At 36.8% G+C, this 21409-nt stretch overlaps 1 protein-coding gene across 3 annotated transcripts; it reads right to left on the reverse strand.

The window, feature by feature from the left end:
• Window positions 1–2072: 2072 nt before the first annotated feature.
• Window positions 2073–20424, reverse strand: LOC133523266 (uncharacterized). 3 transcript variants are annotated; one of them, XM_061858757.1, is made up of 11 exons: window positions 19154–20424; window positions 15650–15791; window positions 14866–14967; window positions 14102–14220; window positions 13076–13587; window positions 7167–7315; window positions 6187–6291; window positions 5330–5448; window positions 3701–3863; window positions 3348–3486; window positions 2073–3001 (listed from the first exon to the last, which is right to left on the reverse strand). In XM_061858757.1, exons 6-11 carry the CDS (start codon window positions 7308–7310, stop codon window positions 2781–2783), a joined length of 891 nt encoding a protein of 296 aa, XP_061714741.1. In that variant the 5' UTR covers window positions 7311–7315; window positions 13076–13587; window positions 14102–14220; window positions 14866–14967; window positions 15650–15791; window positions 19154–20424; the 3' UTR covers window positions 2073–2780. The 3 variants fall into 3 exon arrangements, 2 of the variants coding, with proteins under 2 accessions (XP_061714741.1, XP_061714742.1); XM_061858758.1 differs by lacking the exons at window positions 13076–13587; window positions 14102–14220; window positions 14866–14967; window positions 15650–15791; window positions 19154–20424 and adding an exon at window positions 8370–8634; XR_009800206.1 differs by lacking the exons at window positions 2073–3001; window positions 3348–3486; window positions 3701–3863; ... (1 more) ...; window positions 6187–6291; window positions 7167–7315 and adding an exon at window positions 12003–12813 and having other exon boundaries at window positions 19154–20407.
• Window positions 20425–21409: the final 985 nt, after the last annotated feature.

A 21409-nucleotide genomic window follows, 5' to 3' on the forward strand; every position in this document is an offset into this window, starting at 1 on the left:
TAAGCTCTAGTTTTAAATACATTCTTGAATTAGTGGATGGTGGCATGAACAATTAGGAATATTTCGAATAAATAATAAATGAGTTTTAAACAGATTTTTTTATTCACATAATACATATATACAGAGCTATTACTATTAATAACTAGCTTAAATCTAAAAACTGGCCAAGAGTATGTCGGGCTGTGCTCAGTGTAGGGTTCCATAGTTACCCTTCTGTCACAATTACCTAAACTGGAGCTATTAGTATAGTAGATTATTAACCAAGCGAATAAATGGCACCTTTCACGCGAGTTAAACAAATAGGCAAATTTGTATAATCAATACCAATGTTTTTAGGGTTCCGTAGCCAAATGGCAAAAAACGGAACCCTTATAGATTCATCATGTCCGTCTGTCTGTCCGATTATGTCACCGCCTTGTATTTATTGTAGGGTTGAAAAAAAAAATACCCCCAGCTTGCGTGTAGAGGAGGTACTCTAAAAATAAATTAATTTTATTGTACGATTTTGTTGGATTTATGGATTTACATATATATCCATGCCAAATTGCAGCTTTCTAGTGCTAACGATCACGGAGCAAAGCCTCGGATAGACAGATGGACATAATGAAACTGTAAGGGTTTCTAGTTGACTACGGAATGCTGGCGGCATTTCCTCGTTGTATCGCAATACTGATACGTTGTGTGAGGAAGCCGCCAGCTCTTCGGTCACCAGTTACGTCAACCAGACGCTTCGCGATTTTTGAACAAAACTTGTGCGCGCTGGGATCCTATGGACCTAGAGTTTAAAGGAAGTTTCAATTAATTTTTATTTTTTCTAGGTAGGTGAGTTTTACTAGTATTATTTCATAAGTAGTCATATTTTCTTTTTCTATCACAAGTCATATAATCTTTTTTTTTTATACTCGGCAAACATTTGTCGGTGGCAAACAGGCATACGGCCCGCCTGGTGGTAAGCAGTCTCCGTAGCCTATGTACGCCTGCAACTTCAGAGGAGTTACATGCGCGTTGCCGACCGTAACCCCGCCCCCCCTCGTTGAGCTCTGGCAACCTTACTCACCGACAGGAACACAACACTATGAGTAGGGTCTAATGTTATTTGGCTGCTGTTTTCTGTAAGGTGGAGGTACTTTCCCAGTTGGGCTCTGCTCTAGATCTGGAATGACATCCACTGGCTGTGCCCTACCACACAAAGCGAGATGAAATTCACAATGCCCATACCTCTCTTTTGGACGTAGTTTAAGGACGTACCCGGGTCCATCTTCATTGATTTGAGTAAAAATAGATTAATGTATATTTTACTTAATTTCGTTTTGATTCATCTTTATCAGTTATATTTATTCTAAAACTTATTAAATAAAAAATACAATCATTAAAATACTTAAGGACTAACAAATAAACTTAACTATAAATAAAACTAAACCTAAACTAACCTCTAAAAAAAAAAAAAAAACTAGTCAAACAACCCACCCCGCGTCGCTCCCAACGCAAAGGTGCCCATCACGCTTGCTGCGTTTCCGCGTTGAACCGCGATGGACAACCTTTGCGCTAGGAACGACCCGGAGCGGGGGTCGAGACCCCTTTCCTGCAAGCGCCGCCCCAGTTCCCCAAGAAAAGATTTCGCCTCCGCGCACCAGCACCCTGACGTCTCCACGGCAAGGGGAACAAACAAGTAGCTTGCCAGCCCCGAGTACTTGTCCCTCTTTAGGGACGCCGCCTGCTCAGCAGCAGCTCCCGCCGATCGCACAGCGCGGCCAAGGTGCGTGGCGGCGAACGTACTGACGCAGGTGGCATCCCACAAAATGCACTTACCCCTCTCCCACGGCACCAGGGTCAAACCATCTGGTCTTTTACAATCCGACCGACTCAGGCCCGGCGGCTCCAGCACACACGGGACATTGGCTGACACCAGTGCCCTTCGAATAATATCGTTTAACGCGTGGTGCCGTGGGAACCTCCCCGCGCAGCGGCGACAGCTCAAGGCATGGTGCCCGTTGCTCTCCACCATAGACCCGCAGACCCGCCGCTTCATCTTTATTAAATTTATTGTTAATTAATAAAATAAAAGATCTTCGACATTTTTATAAATTTATTTTACTAAATGCCCTCATTTAAATATATTTAAATATTCAGAAATAATTTTGTAACTATTTTCTAAAGTGTGATTTTTACAAATCATTTCGCAAGCAGGCAATTTAACTAAATCTTAATTAAATAAGCCAATAAGTATTCGTATAGCAAAAACCAATTTGATTTTATACACACATTGACTAAGTCTCATAGAAAGCTCAATAAGGCTTGTGTTGTAAATACTCAAACCACTATACATAAATACATAGAAAACACTCATGACTCAGGAACGAATATCCGTGCTCAATACACGAATAAATGCCTTTTCCAGTTTTTGAAATATATATTTGCATGTCTTTCTGACGAAACATGTAGTTCTTTTTCTCAAATATGCATGACTTTTTGTACCATGTTTTAGTAAATTAAAATCTGATTTTGATTCTGAACCTGGAACCATTAGCTTCATAAGCAGGGTCACATCCTACTAGGCCAGACAGGTCGTCAGATATATCCATATACCTAATGCATTCATTCACCTTCGTCGTATCATCCTCCAGATCCTTTTACACGTTTTGAGACGCATCAGATCTTGAAGAATTTCTTAGGTACAGGCGTTTTTAGAGACACAATGAATTTATCTTAAATTACATTGTGCAGAACCTTTGGAGCGCCTACTTTTAACATTTCTATAAACTCGTCAAAAACCGGTTAATTCATTCTTCTTGAGCCGTGAAAGGTTTTGATAAGATATTGAAATAGTCGAAATGTAAATTTATCGCGCCATTGACGAAGTCAGCTGGTGTGATGATGCTCCAGTAACTTAAGGATGTCATAGCCTTTAAGTTGTACAAGATGTATATGTATTCAAAGATCATTATGATAGTCGGACACAGGACGTGCACAGCGTTGATATCGATGAAGGGTACGGTGACAGCTGGAATAGGAATGAGACCGTTAAAAAAGTGAATATTGCTCTTATAAGCAATATTATGAATGGAACTTATTTTGTTAAATTAAAACAGGATAAAACTGATGTTTCAATTTGAATTGAATTCAATCATTTATATCAAACATAATACGCCCATGTTATTTGTTATTGAAACAATAAAATTAACATTTATTTGAAGTATAAAATAAACTAAAGTCAAAACTATAACCTTTGTAGAAAATAACCTGCATCTCGAACAACAGACGAATAAAGTCGATATCAAGATTAAAAAATCAGCTAAAATATATTTACCAAAACTATCACTAGATATTAAAATATACTAAATACTTACCGTACATAACTATCTGGGTGCCAATAGCTATTATAATGCTATATTTGGGAACGAACTGAAGCTTAGTTTGCAATGCGAAGATACTGTACAACAGCAAGACGAAGAATACAACACAGTAGTAGATACACACCAGGATAATCTACAAAAGAAAAGAGAAAATAAAATAATACATAAAGAAACGTAACTGATAGATGTTTTTAAACACTTTTAAAAACGATTTATATTCATGATGACTTAATAAAAAAAAGTTTTAATCAATTGGAAAAATATTTAAATATACTTGAGTTTAAAAAGTTTATGTTTTTTTAAATATTTAGCACAATCTGGGCAAGACTAAATTGTAAAATACATACCGGAGCTAATAAATGCCAAAAAATCGTCCAAGCGCTGATGAAAACTGATAGACTTAGAGGGTACGCCACAAGGAATATGTATCGGTACGGACTTCTTGGTCGAAGTTTTTGACAGGCGAACATCACCCCGAAGATCAACATAAATACCAGGTACGACATCACCCTGTAAAATAAAATAATATGTTAAAACATAGCCTGAGCAAAGTAAATGTATCTATACGTAGTCCGTCTAAGTTAAATCTTCGCCACACCGGCTCAGCAGAAACAGTGTTCCTTATTGATAGTGAGCTTTACCTATATATGGATGGCGTTATTTTGAAAGGCCTGTCAAATCTAACAAATCCTTGAAAAACATTTGTCCTTATCGGTCAGTTCAAACATTTGTGTTCGTTGGCTCGTTGGGTGCATAATATTCGAAAAATCGTGGGACATTTCTGGATGAGACTAGCCCAGAACCGGGATATTAGCGTCCACGAAGAGAGGCCTATACTCAGCAGTGGGCGAGTGGAGGCTAAAATTATGATGATGATGTGTGTTAGAAGGACAAAATTCAACAAGTTTTATGAATAAGGGAGAAGGGGGTCACAGTTTGCGCTTCCCTCGCTTATTGCCAATGGAGTAGGCCAGAGTGCTAAAACGCCTTCTCGAAGGCCGACCGAAAGACCGCATACTCAAGTTTAGATAGTTGAATGGCGTCAAACAGGATGTCAGGACCTTAGGGGTGGTTGGAAATAAAAGCCAAGAATAGCTTTGACTAGAGACAATTGCTACTAGGCTAAGCTACCGCCCATCCGCGGTTGTTATACCTCAGATGATGAAGATGAGTTTAGTCTTCCTCACTCTGTCGCCTACCAAGTCCAACCATATCATATAAAGGTACAGCCCATAGAATTCTATAGAGATATTTACAAGCCATACTTTTTATAGAACATGAAAGATGGACAGCATAAAATTGGTGTCTCTAGAATAAGCATCATCAATAGTAGCGGATAATGCTACGCGTTACAAGAATCTACTATTCTCAGGTTTATAAACAAAGATGTCTTTACATGTACAAGAGTAACTGACTTTCTACTCCCACATATACTAAACACCTTACCTAAGAACTTATTGTATAATCTCATTATCATTAAGGGAAACCATGGGAAATGTATGTCAATACTAAAAAAATACTACCTAAGTTTAGATATAAATACAGAGATTTGATGTTTAAAGATAAATTAAGTCTACTGATCACCTGTAAGAGCTGTCGTTGTAAATTGATTCTACTGTCTCATACATAAGGTCGATATTTAAACGATGGATACAGTAACTTCGACAGGAAAATATAACTAAGTATGTAATATTAGTATCAAGCAAACGCGGATCAATTATATTACAGAAACCCTGGAGGTTTTTAATAGTGGCTTATTGTGTTAAACCTTGTTTCATAAATTAATAGTGAATAAGTAAACTAAAAAAAATAATTAAAATCGTTAGGCTTTTTAACGGAAATTGTAGAGATATATATAATTATAAAACTTTTGAGGATTGCAGATACTTTAATTTCAATCCACCAATGTTGATGCTGATGTTGATAGCAATTTTTTAAAACATGAAGTATACATGACACCATAGAATAATCCTTACATGATAATTACGAGGTTGTTCTCTCTATCCATAAATCTGATGATATCAATTCGGTTAGCCAAGAAGCCCACCATGATAGCATTTATGATGAACATTTGCAGCAATTTTACGGCCAAAACCTGAAATTGCAGAAACATTTTTAATATAAATAATGTACACAAAGAAAAAAATGAATACATTTATATTTGTTAGAGTATCCGATAATTGAGACAATTTTATTATCTGGCTCATGAAAATATTGTTCTCTAATATTAATATAATATTAAAAGGGAGCTAACTCAAAACAGTCAAATCTTTTGTCCCCTTCTTATCCTGGCTTCACACCCCCTAAGGTGGAGCAGTTTTCTAAAATCATTTTGCTTTATTGGATATGTTTTTTGTGCCCATTAAATCTGGACACAAATTCCATAACGTCGGATGGGAACATCCGACTAAAATGACATTTTACATAACGGTAATAAATAACACATCATCTTTCTAATAAGCTAACTCTGGCAGATCTATAATTTTTAGTTTTCGAGATATAAAAAATACATAAGGTCGGATTTGTAATTTTTTCATATTTCCGTGAGATATAAAGCATTTTTTCACATCCGCCTTATTCCATAGTTTTGCCTCTCAAACATTTTGATTTTCTGGATGGCGGTAGGTGACTTGAGGCTTTATGCATCTAAAATGTAGACAAATTGTGAAATGTGTATCTAGTAACAAAACGAATACGTTTTGGATTTAAACTCGAGGTCTTATGCCTAAAATATACAAAATGTTGAGTGTAAGCAAGTCAAAATACGACTTTATGTATAATATGTGAAATAGGTTTATACCCATGTTAATAAAATAAATGCTAATTATAATACCTTTTGAATGAATCCAATGTAGGCAGTTTTATCTTCAAAGTTGTCGTTAATTAAAAGTCTTGCTTCATCTTCAGACGCATACCTCGAAGCTGTCTCGTCTATGTTCTGTAAATTGATAAAAAAAAAATCGTCATTAAATAAGTTGTTTCAAGTTTTGTTTAAAAATCTGTTAAAAAAAAAAGTTTTTTCTCATTTTCCTAAAATGTCTCTTGAACGGAAGCAGAGTTATTCAGGTGTTGGTCTCAGTTCCAGCCATTTTGATCGGCACTTAGGCCTCTTGTCAAAAACACAACATCCGTTTAATAAATGGCGCTGAATATTGGAGGAACGCAAATTAACTAGTATAGACATACATAAGTAACGTCAACGGGGCCGCATCGCACGCATCGAACGCATCAGAACCAACGCGCAACGCATGCAACAGATTTTAGTATTCATTGTATATAGTCACAAAAGTGCGTCCTCTGATACGTCGCGTGCGATGCAGCTCTGTGGATGTCTACCTTTAGTGTTCTTGTTTCATTCGTTTATGATCTAAGAAAGAAAGTGGATGGCAGACCATTAGATTTAATAATAATAGCCAAGGAGAGGCTTTTGACTGGGGCCATAACCGGCCACGCCCCACTAAACAAACACCTATTAACCCTACGTGTTACAGATAGCCCCCTCTGCAGAGCGTGCATGGAGGAGGAGGAGACAGCCGCCCACGTCATTCTTGAATGCCCAGGGGTGGCAGAATACCGGGCACAATACCTCGGTTCCCCGGGGTCTCTCCCAGAAGTCGTCGGCAACATCAAGGGTCTGCTAGGCTTCCTGGTAGAGTTGGGTTGGCAGGAGTAGTGCCGTCAACCCACCATCACGCAAAATAGGCGCGAATTGCGACGTCGAGTTGCGGAAACCCAGCCCGCGAATACGAATAACGAATAGCCAAGGAGAGAATGAGACAGAGAGGAATTCGGATGTTCAATAGTTAGACTCACATTTGTAGGTGCGTAGAGAGAGCTATATGCCGGTGGTGCCTCTGAAGGCATGTGTCTTCTGGAGTCTCTTCGACTACGAGTATTTCTAGCAGCAGGTAAATGAATGAAAGTGTGCACTTGAGGCAGTTCTATATTGGAATTCATTGCGTCTGTAACAAATATATAATTGTATAATCTTCTGTATAAATATTTAGATCGCCGTTGATTAATCACTGCTTCCATTTTAACAATTTGATCTGGTTTTAGGTAATAGAACTGTTTTCCCCCCGAAGGGTAAACAACGGTTATTTAGGTTCCTGCCGAAGCTTGAACCACCAATGAGATAACCTTGTAACTCAACCCTAATTGAATGAATTTCGCAACCATCAGCGCCATCTAGCGCGCCACTCAAATTTTGATACGACGTTAGCCGTGAGCAGCGTCAGCGGCTCAAGTTGATAGGTACTAACGAAATCCAATCAGGGAAATCTGCAGTGGCACATTGGTTCCATTTTTATTGCTTGTCACTATGCCCGTAACTTTCGCACTTACATACTTATTAGAACGTGACAGACATGGTGACAAATGATAAAGAGCCGACCATCTTAGCCCTACAGCGGTGGCAGCATGGTTGCATTGTTATCATTTGTCACTATGCCTGTCACTTTCGCACTTACATACCTTATAGAACGTGACAGGCATGGTGACAGGCGATAAAAATGCGACCGTGCTTAGCCCGCTGGAGTCGCCTCATAAGGCATTTCGCTTGCATTGATTGGTTCGCGTGGGATGCCTGATAACACGTCTCAAGGTCGTATTAAAATTCAATAAAAAACAATATTGTTAAGCAAAATCAGCGGTTTGCTTTGTTTAAAATTCTAAGAAACCCAGAAAAGGCTTAGTCATGTACATTAAGAACTCAAATATATTTATACTCATACATATCAAGGTCAAATATTGTAAATAATCATTATCAACGTTCAATACCATGTGGGTTGGTCGGAGTCAAATATAAAACTGATTATATATTATGATTGCTTAAAAACAGTTGCTCAATAAAACAGAATAAAACCTATAATTATAAATAGTTTTATAGGAAAATGAGCCGTGTATTCGATGTTTGCTAAAGCGAGCTTCGTATGTTACGTTAATATGAAGATACATTATTTGAAAAAATAATAATAATAATAAAGTGCACAAAAGCACAATTCAATATTTACTTACTATTTAATATAAATATTGAAACACAATGTTAGCACTTCCACCACTTTAACTTCACTGGCTTAGTCCCAGAAAAGTATAAAAAACGTAGACAATCCTTGTTTTAACTTATAAGATATCGATGGGCGTATTGATAGAACACAATTCAACTCGCAGCACGTCAGACTCCGCGTAAATAGCGTGTGCAACTGTGCCGGAATATCGGGAACTCGCCGAAAGTACGCTATGGTAAAACCCGCGTTTTTGATAGCAGTGACTTGTGCCTAAATTCACTCTAAACAAAATAGAAGTTGTGAATTCTGGTGTTTCAGCAGATGATTCAATCAGAAACGGTGCTCAGCGAAAATTATGCAGATGAAGTCTAGATAATAAATATGCACGAATATTTACACATTTCCATGAAGCTTGACTATGGTTTCTAAGCTGGGTTCCGTATTACTAGTTAAAAGCCGTTATTATTATTATTTGTCTTATTTGTTTAGCTGAAGCAAAGCCAGAAGGGTCGCTGAAGATAGGAAGGTGTGGCCCTATGCACCTCTGGGGTGCCTTAGGAAAACAACAATAACATTCGTTTACGGAGCAATGGTACTCTGGACATTTTGGAGGTGTGTGTGGAGGCGAAGTCAATACGTAGATGTCCTTTCGATTTAATAAAATGTAAGGTATACGGAGCGTATGCTGCTCTTGCCGCTGTTATTGACGCACGCAGAGGCAGCACTCGCCAGGATGCAAGTGCTGTTGATAGTTGATGGCTGATTGTATGGAAGCGGGGGAGTAAATAAGTACCTACTGGATTTTATATCATTAACCAGCAAAATTGTCCTATATTTATTAATTCATTATAATAAAAACCTTTTAAGTAATTCTTGCTGCAATCCTTAAAATCAATGTTGCCCGGATTGTTGCTATTTGCAGCAGCGATACAGGTGTCGTCATCGTCGTACAATCAGCTGCAAAGAAAAGTGACTCACCCTGCATAGATGTTTGTATGCAAGGTGCTACGCTATTGCTGACTGTACCTATCGCAATACTACAGCAGTAACGCTTATGCAGTCTGAATCCGAATGGCACCTTAACGCTGTATGCTACGGTACTTGCCGCAAAACAAAGTGGCGAGTCAGGTCAGTCTCTTTCACTCTTGGATAGTCTTAACAAGGTTAAAGGAGATAGCAATATGATCTCAGTCGCCAGTTAGTTTTGCGGCAAGTATAACTAGAGGCCAAGGTCAATGCCTCCCAGTCTAAAACTTGAATGTCTTTCTCTACAGAACTCTAAAATCATCGCCCGATGATGTCATCTAGTGCGCACGCGAGCCAGATTTGGATATCACGCGTAGGCAACCAGCACTATCTTGACTTGACCATGGAATAAAAAGGATAGTCAAAATCCAAGCTATTATCTTATCTGGGGTCGTACACGCAAAGGGTCGTCAAGTTGTGCCAACCCTAATAATTGCTGGGAGCAATGCTGAGCCCAACGGAGCTGAGAATGACCGAAAGGAAAAGGTATCACTCCACTGCAAAATCGACAAAATTGCATACATTTTGACTGTTCAGCTGTCGATGTTTGCTATGGAAAAACAAAAAAAAAACGCGATTTCTGGGTTGGTCTCATTGTCATGGCATGGCCAAATAATAATAATAAATACAGTATTAAATCTAAACATAAATATAATCCCCGAAACATGGTCCCAACAATTCTGGTAGCATCAACATATCAGTCTCGTAATTTAGTGAGAGATTCTGCATGTAAGATCACTAAACTAAGTACACCCTATTGGTAGTGCCAAGTTTAAGTATATATTGGTGAGAGATACCGTCTCGGCGTGGCTTCTGTGCTAAGCCTATATACACATAGATCAAAAAATATTTGGTCTCCGTTGTTTAATGTCCACCCAGATCGTGGCTGTCATGAATTTAATACCCTCTTGAATGATATTAAGAATTGCCCGACCAGAAATATATTATTGTCAGCGCCCGCTGTTATTCTCATGACAGATTAGTCAAGTATAAAAAAATTAGTTCCAATTTAATTCCGTAATATGGTGCGTGATCATATATTACTGGTAAGGCCAATAATTTTACTCGTAAAGTTTTCTCATACATATTTACTTATTTAGGTCACGGCCCGTCTTGCACGAAGCGGTTTTTTTCCATTTTTCATTTCATGTAAAATTTGTAGTAGGAATCGTTTGCTGACGTATGTATCTACTTGATAAAAAAACAATATGATCTGTCAGTTATCAGCAGTGACATTTCTTCAACCAGTAATGTCACTGTTGACAGCTGACAGATCATATCTAATTATACAGCGTGTATTTTTGATACCACCAAATAGTCAAAGGGCAGTTAGTTTAGGCTTTAATGAACACACTTTCATAGGTTTTATAAAAAAAAGCGGCCAAGTGCGAGTGGGACTCGCCCATGAAGGGTTCCGTACCATTCATGACGTATTAAAAAAACTACTTACTAGATCTCGTTCAAACTAATTTTTGGTGGAAGTTTGCATGGTAATGTATGTCATATATTTTTTTTTTAGATTTTTCATTCTGTTATTTTAGAAGTTACAGGGGGAACACACATTTTTTCACTTTGGAAGTGTCTCTCGCGCAAACTATTCAGTTTAGAAAAAAATGATATTCGAAACCTAAATATGCGGTTCATAGAATACATCTACTTACCAAGTCTCAACAGTATAGCTCTTATAGTTTCGGAAAAAAGTGGCTGTGACATAAACGGACAGACAGACGGACATGACGAATCTATAAAAATGGTGCAATAAACGATGATTGATTGATTGATTGATAATTTCCGGTTTCCGGTTCCGTTTTTTTTGCTATTTGGCTACGGAACCCTAAAAACAGACGACTTTTATTTTTTTATATACAATAATTCATAATCTATCACTAGGTACATTGTTTTAACTCGAAAAGTTGCATTTAATGACGCGACGACACAACAGTCACAACTGACTATGATGTGCGAAAGATATAGCTGATCGAAAAAAAAAAACTAAAATTAATAATGCTCTCGTAAGACTAAATTAAAATAATCTTTCAGATTTTTTTTCTGGCACTAAAACCTACGTCCAGTTTAAGTTTGCGGTTATGTCAAAAATAAACACTGTATAGTATGTATAAATCAGTCTCTAAATGAAACTCTGGTGGTCTAGCGGTAAAAGCGTGCGACTTACAATCCGGAGGTCGCGGGTTCAAACCCTGGTTCGTAACAATGAGGTTTTCGGAAGTTATGTACGAAATATCATTTGATATTTGCCAGTTGGTTTATAATGAATGAAAACATTGTGAGGAAATCGGACTAATCCTAATAAAGCCTAGTTCTTGGTTGGAATGTTAGATGGCAGTTGCTTTTGTAAAAACTAGTGCCTACGTCAATTCTAGGGATTAGTTGCCAAGCAGACCCCAGGATCCTATGAACCATGGCAAAAATAGGACAACGCGAGGAAGATGAGAATCATTTTCAGAATAAGCCTCCTGGACTGAGGTTTTGTTTCTTTGAGGCGACTCGCCTTAAGAATATCAAATAATATAACAAATATTATAGAAATAATTGCGTAAATTTTCTACAAATCGCTTATCAAACAGACAATTTAAACAAACCTGATTAAAAAAGCAAATACGTATTCTTATAACACTTTATTGCACAAAAATAGACAGCATTGCCAAATAAATATTGTTGGTTTTAGAAAAAAATTAAAACATTACAATTTTATTTCTGACACAATACTATTATAATTATAGCTATCACATAAATATATCACATATTTTCACAGCTCTTTCAGACATCTTGTATTCATATATTTAATTTATTCTTGCTTATCATTGGATCAAAATGAATCATTTATTTACTTTTTCGCCTCTATAATGACGCTTTTGAAGACCTTGACGAAGACCCATAAGTCTCTTCTTGAGGTAGACATTTTTAAGAGACTCATTGTATTTCTGTTAAATTACATCGTGCAACTGTTACATTAAACCTCGCACATGGCGACCTACTTTAATATTTATAAAAACTCATCAACATATCATCATCATCACATCAGATCTCAACGAGGGTGCGAAGTATTAGGGTCGTCAACGGGCTGCTTGTAAGTCCTTTGGAGCTTGCAGGCGTACATAGGCTATGGACACTGCTTACCATCAGGCGGAGCGTATGCTTGTTTGCCACCGATGTAAATGTAAAAAAAACGGCCAGTTAAGTCATTCTTCTTGAGCCGTTGATTATTTTGGGAATGACGAAATAATGAATGATATTGAAGTAGTCGAAATGTAAGTTAATCGCGCCATTGACGGAGTCAGCTGGTGTGATGACGCTCCAATAAATTGCGGAAGTCATAGCTTCTAAGTTGTATAAGATGTATATGTATTCAAAGATCATTATGATAGTCAGACACAGGACTTTGATATCGACGAAGGGAACGGTGAAAGCTGAAATAGAAATTAGAAAATTAAAAAAGTGTCTATCACTCTCATAAGCAATATCATGGATAGAACTGAGTTGAATTAAAAACAGAATAATACATACATTAGGAGTATAAAGGAAATTTAAACTAAAACTAAAACCTCTTCAGAAAACAATCTTCATATCAAACAACAGCCTAATAAAAAAAATTGTTAACAAGTTTAAAATAGCAGGGAAAATAAATAGAATAACCCACTCACAAGACATGAACATATACTAAATACTTACTAAGGATGACTGACTGCGTGCCAAGAGCGACTAGAATGGCACATTTGGTATCAAATTGAAGCTCAGTTTGCAATGCGAATATACTGTACAGCAGCAAGACGAAGATTACAGCGCAGTAGTAAATACACGAAAGGAGAATCTAAAATAGGAAAGAGAAAATAATAATTACAGAAGTTAGTGATCCTACGAATACCTTTGTAACTGGTTGGAATGTTTATAACTTTTTAGAAACGTTCATAAAATTGAAAAAGAAGTAATTGATTTAGCAAAATATATGAATATAAATATATTAAAGACTTTTTTTTATATTTAACACAATCTGGCAAATACTAAATTGTAAAATACTTGCCGGAGCTAATAAATGCCAATAAATCGTCCAAACGCTGATGAAAACTGATAGACTTAGAGGGTACGCCACAAGGAACATGTATCGGAACGGATTTCTTGGTAGTACTTTTTGGCAGATGACCATCACGCCGTACATCAACATATATATCATAATAGATATCACACTGTAAAGTGAAATAGTATATTAAAGAGAGGTATATTCTGATTTTCAAAGCAAAAGTATAAGTATTCCGTCTAAGCCTTCACCTCACTGACTTGACAGCATCAAAGTGTCAGTGCCTTATAGATTAATCGATGGTGAAAAAAATGCTGTTTTATGAACAAGGGGGTAAAAATTCAAACTCACTTTATCGCTTGCCAAGTCAGTTTAGAGTTCACTGAGACGAACCTTATCATATAGTCATATAGATGAGATATTTAGAAAACAATATTTATGTAGAAAATGGAAAATGCAAGATGGACATCAAATAATGACCTCGATATTTTAATTTCTCTGCTAAGCATAAGACATTTGGTGTTTCTAGGATAAGTACAGCATCATCAATAGGAGCTGACAAGGCTATTCTATTGAAAATTGCAGATACTTTGTGGTCGTTCTTCAATCCGCTACTGTTGGTGCAGCTGTGCCTTGATAGCTATTAAAACAAAATAAACACGAAATTATACAATAACCCTTACAAGAGAATTTCGAGGTTGTTTCCTTTATTCATAAGTCTGATGACATCAATTATGTTTGCCGAAAAGCTCCCCATAATAGTAATTATGATTAACATTTGCAGCAATTTAATGGCTAACACCTGAAATAACAGTAACACCATTTAAAAAAGATACACAAAGTAAAAATAAAACAGCAAAAATCATACTTTGAATTAATATTTTCTAAGTAGAATACCAGACGAAAATAATTTTATCACACTATGTGTGTACCTGCCTACTGCATGGTATTATGTCTCTGATATTTAATTTTGTTCGGCCCGATTCCAAGAATGATCAAGACACGTTTATGATTTTGGAAAGATCTTTTAAATATCGATAACTAAACGACATACCAAAATTGACGTTTATTTCGATTCCGCTGTGATCCCAATAAGATCTATCTACGATATTTCTAACGTCAAAGTGACATTGGCTGCCCGAATCGAGCTGCTTCTGTCAATTATACGACATACAAACGATATCTAAATGAGAACTTATCGTTATCGTATGGGATTCTTCGAATCGGGCCGATATTTTATTCTGCTTGTCATTGTATTTCTAAATTTTGTGTGATTGCAGCAATCAAATAACATTCTATCTGTCTATCTTATTCTGGAAAATCTGGTGACGTCTCGAGAAGAAATTCTATATCATCTAGACTCCATTATTAATAACTGTCCTATCACACATTACAGCCCTTAATGATATCCGAAATGTCTATCAATTGTTTTTTGCCTATTGATTACCTTTTGGTAGAATCCGATGCGGGTAGTTTTGTCTTCAAAGTGGTCATATAGAAGTCGGACTTCACCTTCAGAATCATATCTCGGAACTGTCTCTTCAATGTTCTGTAAATTTGACATGAATATTAATTAACGTTATCGATTTTTTACGTTGTCCACATGAATTTTTTCATTTCGTAAAAAGTTATGAGTTAAAAAGTTCAAGTAAGTTCAAGTATATACATAAGAAAGGTCTGTAGATGATTCTGATCACAATTACAAGTTTTATAAGTGAGAACTCATGGAGGATTAACAACTGGAGACGCCTTGTCTGTAATTTTCTGTACAAAATAGTCTGCCGATTTTTGCGGGGGAGAGGCACGTCAAATTTATGGATATTTGTACGTAAACATGTCAATTAAACGTCAGTCCATACAATGTAAGAGGTTTTCGACAGAGGGATAAGCTCTTAAAGGCTCCAGTTATTAAATCCTCCAAGTGAGAACCTGTATTTGGCTCTGTTGCAGTATATTGTAGTTCTAAGTTGTAAAAAGCTGTAGGACGCCGGACGTAGGTTTTCCATGTATCTATGTATAAACATAAATAATCAATGGTAGCTTCTGTTAAGAAATACCTTGAACGCTGTTCATGTTTTCCGGCCATCTAACGTCTAACAAAAGAAAGTGGAATGAGAAAACAAGGAAGGCAGATCAGAAGAACCAAGAAAATAATAAAGAAAGAAATAGAGAGATTGGATTGTTCAATAGAAGTTAGCTTGTAATGTTAACCATTACAAGCTCACACTTACATTTGTAGATGTGTAAAGTGTGCTGTATGCCGGAGGTAAGTCAGAAGATATGCATCCTGTGGAGTTTCTACGAGTACGTCGCGAAGCAAGTAAATGAACCGAAGTGTGCACTTCTGGGAGTTCTGTACTCATTGCTATCTCTCTGGAATAAGTATCACGCATTAATTTTATTAATATGTAATGTGAAACGTTGTATGATACTTGTGCGAATAGGTAATTCGCACTCGTGTCGATTTAAAACACTCCCTTCGGTCGTATTTTAATTTATCGCCACACGTTGCGAATTTCTTACTGTCCGCACTTGTATCGTAAATACAGAGATGTACAAGATACCCTGTAAAAAGTATATCAAATACAAAATACTAGGTATTCAAGTATATAAGATATCAGATACAAGATACCTCTGGAAATGGTATTTGAAACACGAACAACAACACGATACGAATAACAAGATACGTATCTTATAGATACTTTTTTTAAATAAAATACTTTTTGAAACATAACTCCGTTTTTAACCGACTTCAAGATTTCAAAAGGAGGAAGTTCCCAATTTCGGTTATATGTTTATTTTTATTGTTTGTTATTTCATAATTTTGTCATTTCTGAACCGATTTTGAACATTATTTTTTGATTGCATTTAAATATACACAGATTGGTCCCGTTTTTGTCAAAACTCAGTTTTGATGATGGAATCTATAAGGAATCGAGGGAACTCTTCAAATGTGAAAGGCATACATATAGTGATTTTTGTATTTTCATCAACAAATGAAACATTCACATTTATAAAAGTTACATTTGATGAAGTGGAACTGCTGATGATGATCAGAATGGAACTCTTCAACGACGCATAGTTCTTGTTTGTTAAGCAAATTAGATTGATGTAAAGACAATTTTGTCAAGTTCGAGTTCCGACTATGGGGTCCATGAAGAATCGATGGAATCCTTAAATGTTAAAGGCATATATATAATGATCTTAGTATTTTCATCAACAAATCAAGTATTTAAGTATATTTGTAGAAGTGACATTTGATGCAGTGGAACTGCTGATGATGAACAGAACGGAACTCTTCAGACTCATTGTTTAGCAATTTGTTCTCTTCGCATGTTTCTCAAGCAGTTAGATTTTCAAGGCACATTTGTGTCAAGCTTGCGTTCTGATGATGGATTCCATTGGGAATTGAGGGTCCTCCTTAACTCTTTTAAGCATACTTATAGCCATGTTTATTACTATTTCATGCATGGTGTGAAATAATTTATTTTAAATACAGTCGAATACCATATGGCGGGTATCTTACCAGTCAACCATAGGGCGGAATCTGAAATGTGTCAAGGTCTTTTCTACATAATTAGGCGTAGGACGCTGTCTTTTTTAATTTTATTGCATGAAATCCAAAATCAACAATAATTTTTCATTCACCGGTCTTCCTCATTGAAGTCGGTTGTTTTTTCTTAAAAATTATGCTTTCTTATTTTAATAAATTGCTACTACTACTACTAATAAATTGCTAAACCTACAATGCAAAACGTTTTTCTTAAAACGTCTTTTTTAAAGCATTTGATTAATTAGGCATTTAGATCTCTACTTTTTTGTGGACGTTTGAATCATCCGAATTTGTTATTAAAAAACCAGCCAAAATCATGTCGGGCCATGCTTAGTGTAGGGTTCCGTTTCCATAGTTATCATAGGCGGCCTTGAACGGGGGCTAAGTAGGTAGGTATCATGTACAGTGAGCTGCGAAATTGCATGGAGAAATAATGAATGATTTATTGAAGTCCCCATGCACTAGCGGCTAATGGTACACAACCAGTAATGGTTTAAAGTCAGAGAAGGACACATTTGTTCCTTTGGGAGCGATTGTTTCCGAAAATATTTATTTTATCAAAAAATGTTTGTCAAAAACCCATCTTTGTTTTGAAAGACCTATCCAACGACACTTACAATAGAGTTGAAGCGAAAAAAGATTGTACCCCATTACGTCAACTACGTGTAAGGGAGGTAGAGTTAGACCAAGCTAAGTTGGCAGCTATTCTGATAACCTAGACGGTGCAAGTGTTATTTTAAAACGACATAATATCATAGAAGTTTGACATTTAAAATAACACGTACACCGTCTGAGCTGTCAAAATCGATGCAAACTTAGCTTAGGCTAACCCTACCCTAAAATATTTGTTTCTAATATGTATTTTACCATTTTTTGTCGTCATGATTGATTCTTATATCCATATCATTAACAATCACAGAGCACAGCCTCAGACAGACAGACATACAGACAAACGTACATGGTGAAACTTTACGGGTCCCTAAAAACTGATGCTCTTTGGAAAATACTGAATCCCTAGTAACCAGGTAATGGCGACGTGACCACGATGCGACATTAGCAGACAAATCCAACTGTCTATGGTTTTCCGTGACTAATGGGTCCTTATGCTCCATTTGTATAAGGACCCTTTTCTAATGGAAAGCCACGTCTTGTCACTGTGAAGTGCAGACTCTTTCGCTCTCCCGTTATATAATATTTAGGTGAACGAGACGGTAACATGCGAACTTCGATTTTATTTTCGCGGTTCACATTAAAAGACGGTTACAATTTTTAAAGTGGGTAGAAATGTATAGCTGCAACACGAACACACTGCATGCATTATTAAAATAAAACGGTGAAATTAATTAGAAAAAGTATTTTAGCAAAAAAATATTCACAAAATACTAAGATACGAATAAAAAGTACCTAGATACAAGATATTTTCAAAAAAAGTATTTCAAATACAAGATGAAAATACGTATTTTGTATCTTGTATCTTAGATACTTTTATCATATATAAGTCACATCTCTGCAAATAACTATTTTGTCAAACAAGTGCATATCAAGGTCATAAGATATTATTATTTACATTATTAAACTAAATACAATAATACAATGTGTGTAATAATGTAATGTTTGACTCGTAAGTCAAATAGTCATGTGACTGTATCTGAAACTGATAATTTTGGTGGCTTTGAATAAGTACACAGAAAAAACTAAACCTATTTGTTACTATGTTTGACTTAAAATATACTTCATAAAAGTTATGAAGATATATTTTTTTGCTTTAAAAAATTTCATTTAACAAAAGGTTTCATTTTCGAAAAAAATTAATTGGTGTTACTGTCAATATTTTTAGACCCCCACGCAAAAAGAGGGGTGTTAGTTGTTTGACGCCAATATCTGTCTGTCTGTCGGTCTGTGGCATCATAGCTCTCAAACGGATGGACTGATTTCGATGCGGTTTTGTTACGTGAAAGCGAGTCTTGCGGTGGTTCTTAGCTATATTTGATAAAAATCGATCCAGCAGTTTGACCAGTATCAGCTCTGTTCTAAAATGATCATTGATCATTTTTGGCATAGAATATATTTTATTGGCATAATGCGTACGGGGTTTCAATTTTTTTTAATTTACTAGTAAAATACAAGTTGCAAGTTGACAACATTTTGTAAATGAATAAAGACGCATATGCATGTAACTTACGTGTGTATTCTTTTGTGAATTTTATAACAACCTTTGCACTTTCACCACTTTAATTTTACAGACTTAACTCGTCACAGAAATAGGTATATAATAATCTATATAATCCTTCTTGTAACTATATAATTTCAGTTAGCGTTTGGGTAAACCACAATTGAAACTCGCAACACGTCAGACTCCGCAAAGAAGATGTGTGGAACTGTGCCGAAATATCGGGAGCTTACCAAACGGAAAAGGAAAAAAAAAGGAAAGCAGGGGAAAGGAGGAGGAAGGAAAGGAAAGGAACCTATGATAAAACCCCGTTTTCAATAGCAGCCAATTGTAACTAAATGCACTTAAAACAAAATAGAAGATGTGAGTTCTGCACGGTTCTGAATTATCAACTGAATCAACAGACACGATCAACGAAAATTATATAGATACCCAAGTCTCGCTAGATAATGAATGTGTATTTATTTTTATAGTGTATTTGCGTTTGGTCTGTTCCGTAGGTTCCGTAGTAACACGCTTTTTATTATAACCGGATGATTTTGTTATGTTTTCTCATACCCTGACGGGTGTAAAACAGTTTTCAGTAATGATTGCTTTTCCACAGAAAACATATGACGTCAGTGGCAAACAACCATAGGGCCCTTCTGATGCTAAGCAGTCTCCGTAGCTCCAGACACGCCTGCAACTCCAGAGAAGTCTTCTTGTTGAGTTCTGGCAATCTTACTCACCGGCTGGAACTATGATTATAAGTATGAGTAGGGTCTAGTGTTATTTGGCTGCGGTTTTCTGTAAGGTGGAGGTACTTCCCCAGTTGGGCTCTGCTCTTGATCTGGAATGACATCCACTGTGCTGTGCTCTACTATACAAAGCAAGATGGTATTCACAGTGCCGATATAGAAGTATGGGTACAGGAGGTGGGCATGGGTATGTCCTTCAACTACGTCCAAAAGAGAGCTTATGGACCCGGATTTAGGACCCCCAAACGTATGTATAAAACCACAGTCTTTTTTCGTGTTTTTGGTGTTGGCTCCATAGTTGTTCAGTATGCCATGTACATGTACACCCTTCGCACCCATATTGTTTATATTTTGCCTATTTTACTATTTTTATTTGCGTTATACGATTAAATAATAAATAGAGGCCAAGGTTAAGGCCTACGTTTAAAAGTTGAATGACTTTTTCTACAGAACTCTAAAATCGTCGCGCGATGATGTCATCTAGTGCACACGCGAGCCGGGTTTTTGACAATCACGCGTTGCGTCCATTACTCAGTCAATCAGTATAACGTGACCTCTGGGTTTGTTATAACTCTGTATATTCAGAGGTCAACTTTATACTAGTTTGTTGGTGGGAATCTATAGTCTGGATTTTTGCTATGACGTTTGCAGCATAATTACTGCCAAACAAGAGAGTACCTATAAGTACGTAGAGTGCACAATAACATCGGGTTTTTGGAATTGAGTTTGGGAAGTCCGTTGGCTGTTTACAAATATCAGAAATGCATACTTACGGTTGTACGGGCAATATGTACGATGTTCAGGATGCCTAGCCAAGCTGCAATCGTTTCCGCTACGCAGCGAACGAAACGCTAATGTCTCCGTCGCACTAATACGCTACGGCGAATACCGTAATGTACGCTACGGCGCGAACGATTGGCATCTTCGCTAGGTGCCCAGTGAGTTCAAATAAGGCAGACAGTTGAGCGACCTAATGCTCGTCAGCGGTGTTGTTTACGCGTGTTACCCACCTCGTACGCTGCACCACGGCACGGCTACGTCGTCGGTATACGTAACAGCGTCGCGTCGTCTGTATTGCATCACGCCTGAGTATGCGCATCATCGATATTTGGCAATCAGTTCTATTACGGCCTTAACAGAAGTGCAAACTCACTCTGAGCCTTTTGCCATCTAACACTGGGTCTGAGGACAACGCGATAGCTTTCGTGTTAGATTAAGTTATAAATGTAATCTTAATATTTAAATTACATCTCTCTTATTCGACGCATTAGTATCATAATTTGTCTCCTCCACTGATCCCTATTCGCTATGTGCACGACTGTCACGCAACCTGGCATCCTATCATCTAGGGCAAAACACTACATCTTATAAAATTAAAAAAAACTACTGAATGCATTCATACGACTTTCATCTATCAATATCATCTTAAGGTTGTATGTAAATTAATTGGAATATGACGATGCTTTCGGAAAAAAACATACCTAACCTAACCTTCCAGGGAGGTATCGAATGACATCCATGCATGCTGTTT

The sequence above is a fragment of the Cydia pomonella genome, chromosome 12 (assembly GCF_033807575.1).
Source record: "Cydia pomonella isolate Wapato2018A chromosome 12, ilCydPomo1, whole genome shotgun sequence".
NCBI classification, from domain to species: Eukaryota; Metazoa; Arthropoda; class Insecta; order Lepidoptera; family Tortricidae; genus Cydia; species Cydia pomonella.

Excerpts from the sequence above, each read along its gene's own strand:
- LOC133523266 (XM_061858757.1), bottom strand. The coding sequence starts at position 7,310 with ATGAATTCCAATATAGAACTGCCTCAAGTGCACACTTTCATTCATTTA. Across the intron at positions 6,292-7,166 it reads CTCTCTACGCACCTACAAAT|AACATAGACGAGACAGCTTC; the intron begins GTGAGTCTAACT and ends ATCAATTTACAG. Across the intron at positions 3,864-5,329 it reads AACAACCTCGTAATTATCAT|GGTGATGTCGTACCTGGTAT; the intron begins GTAAGGATTATT and ends TTTATTTTACAG.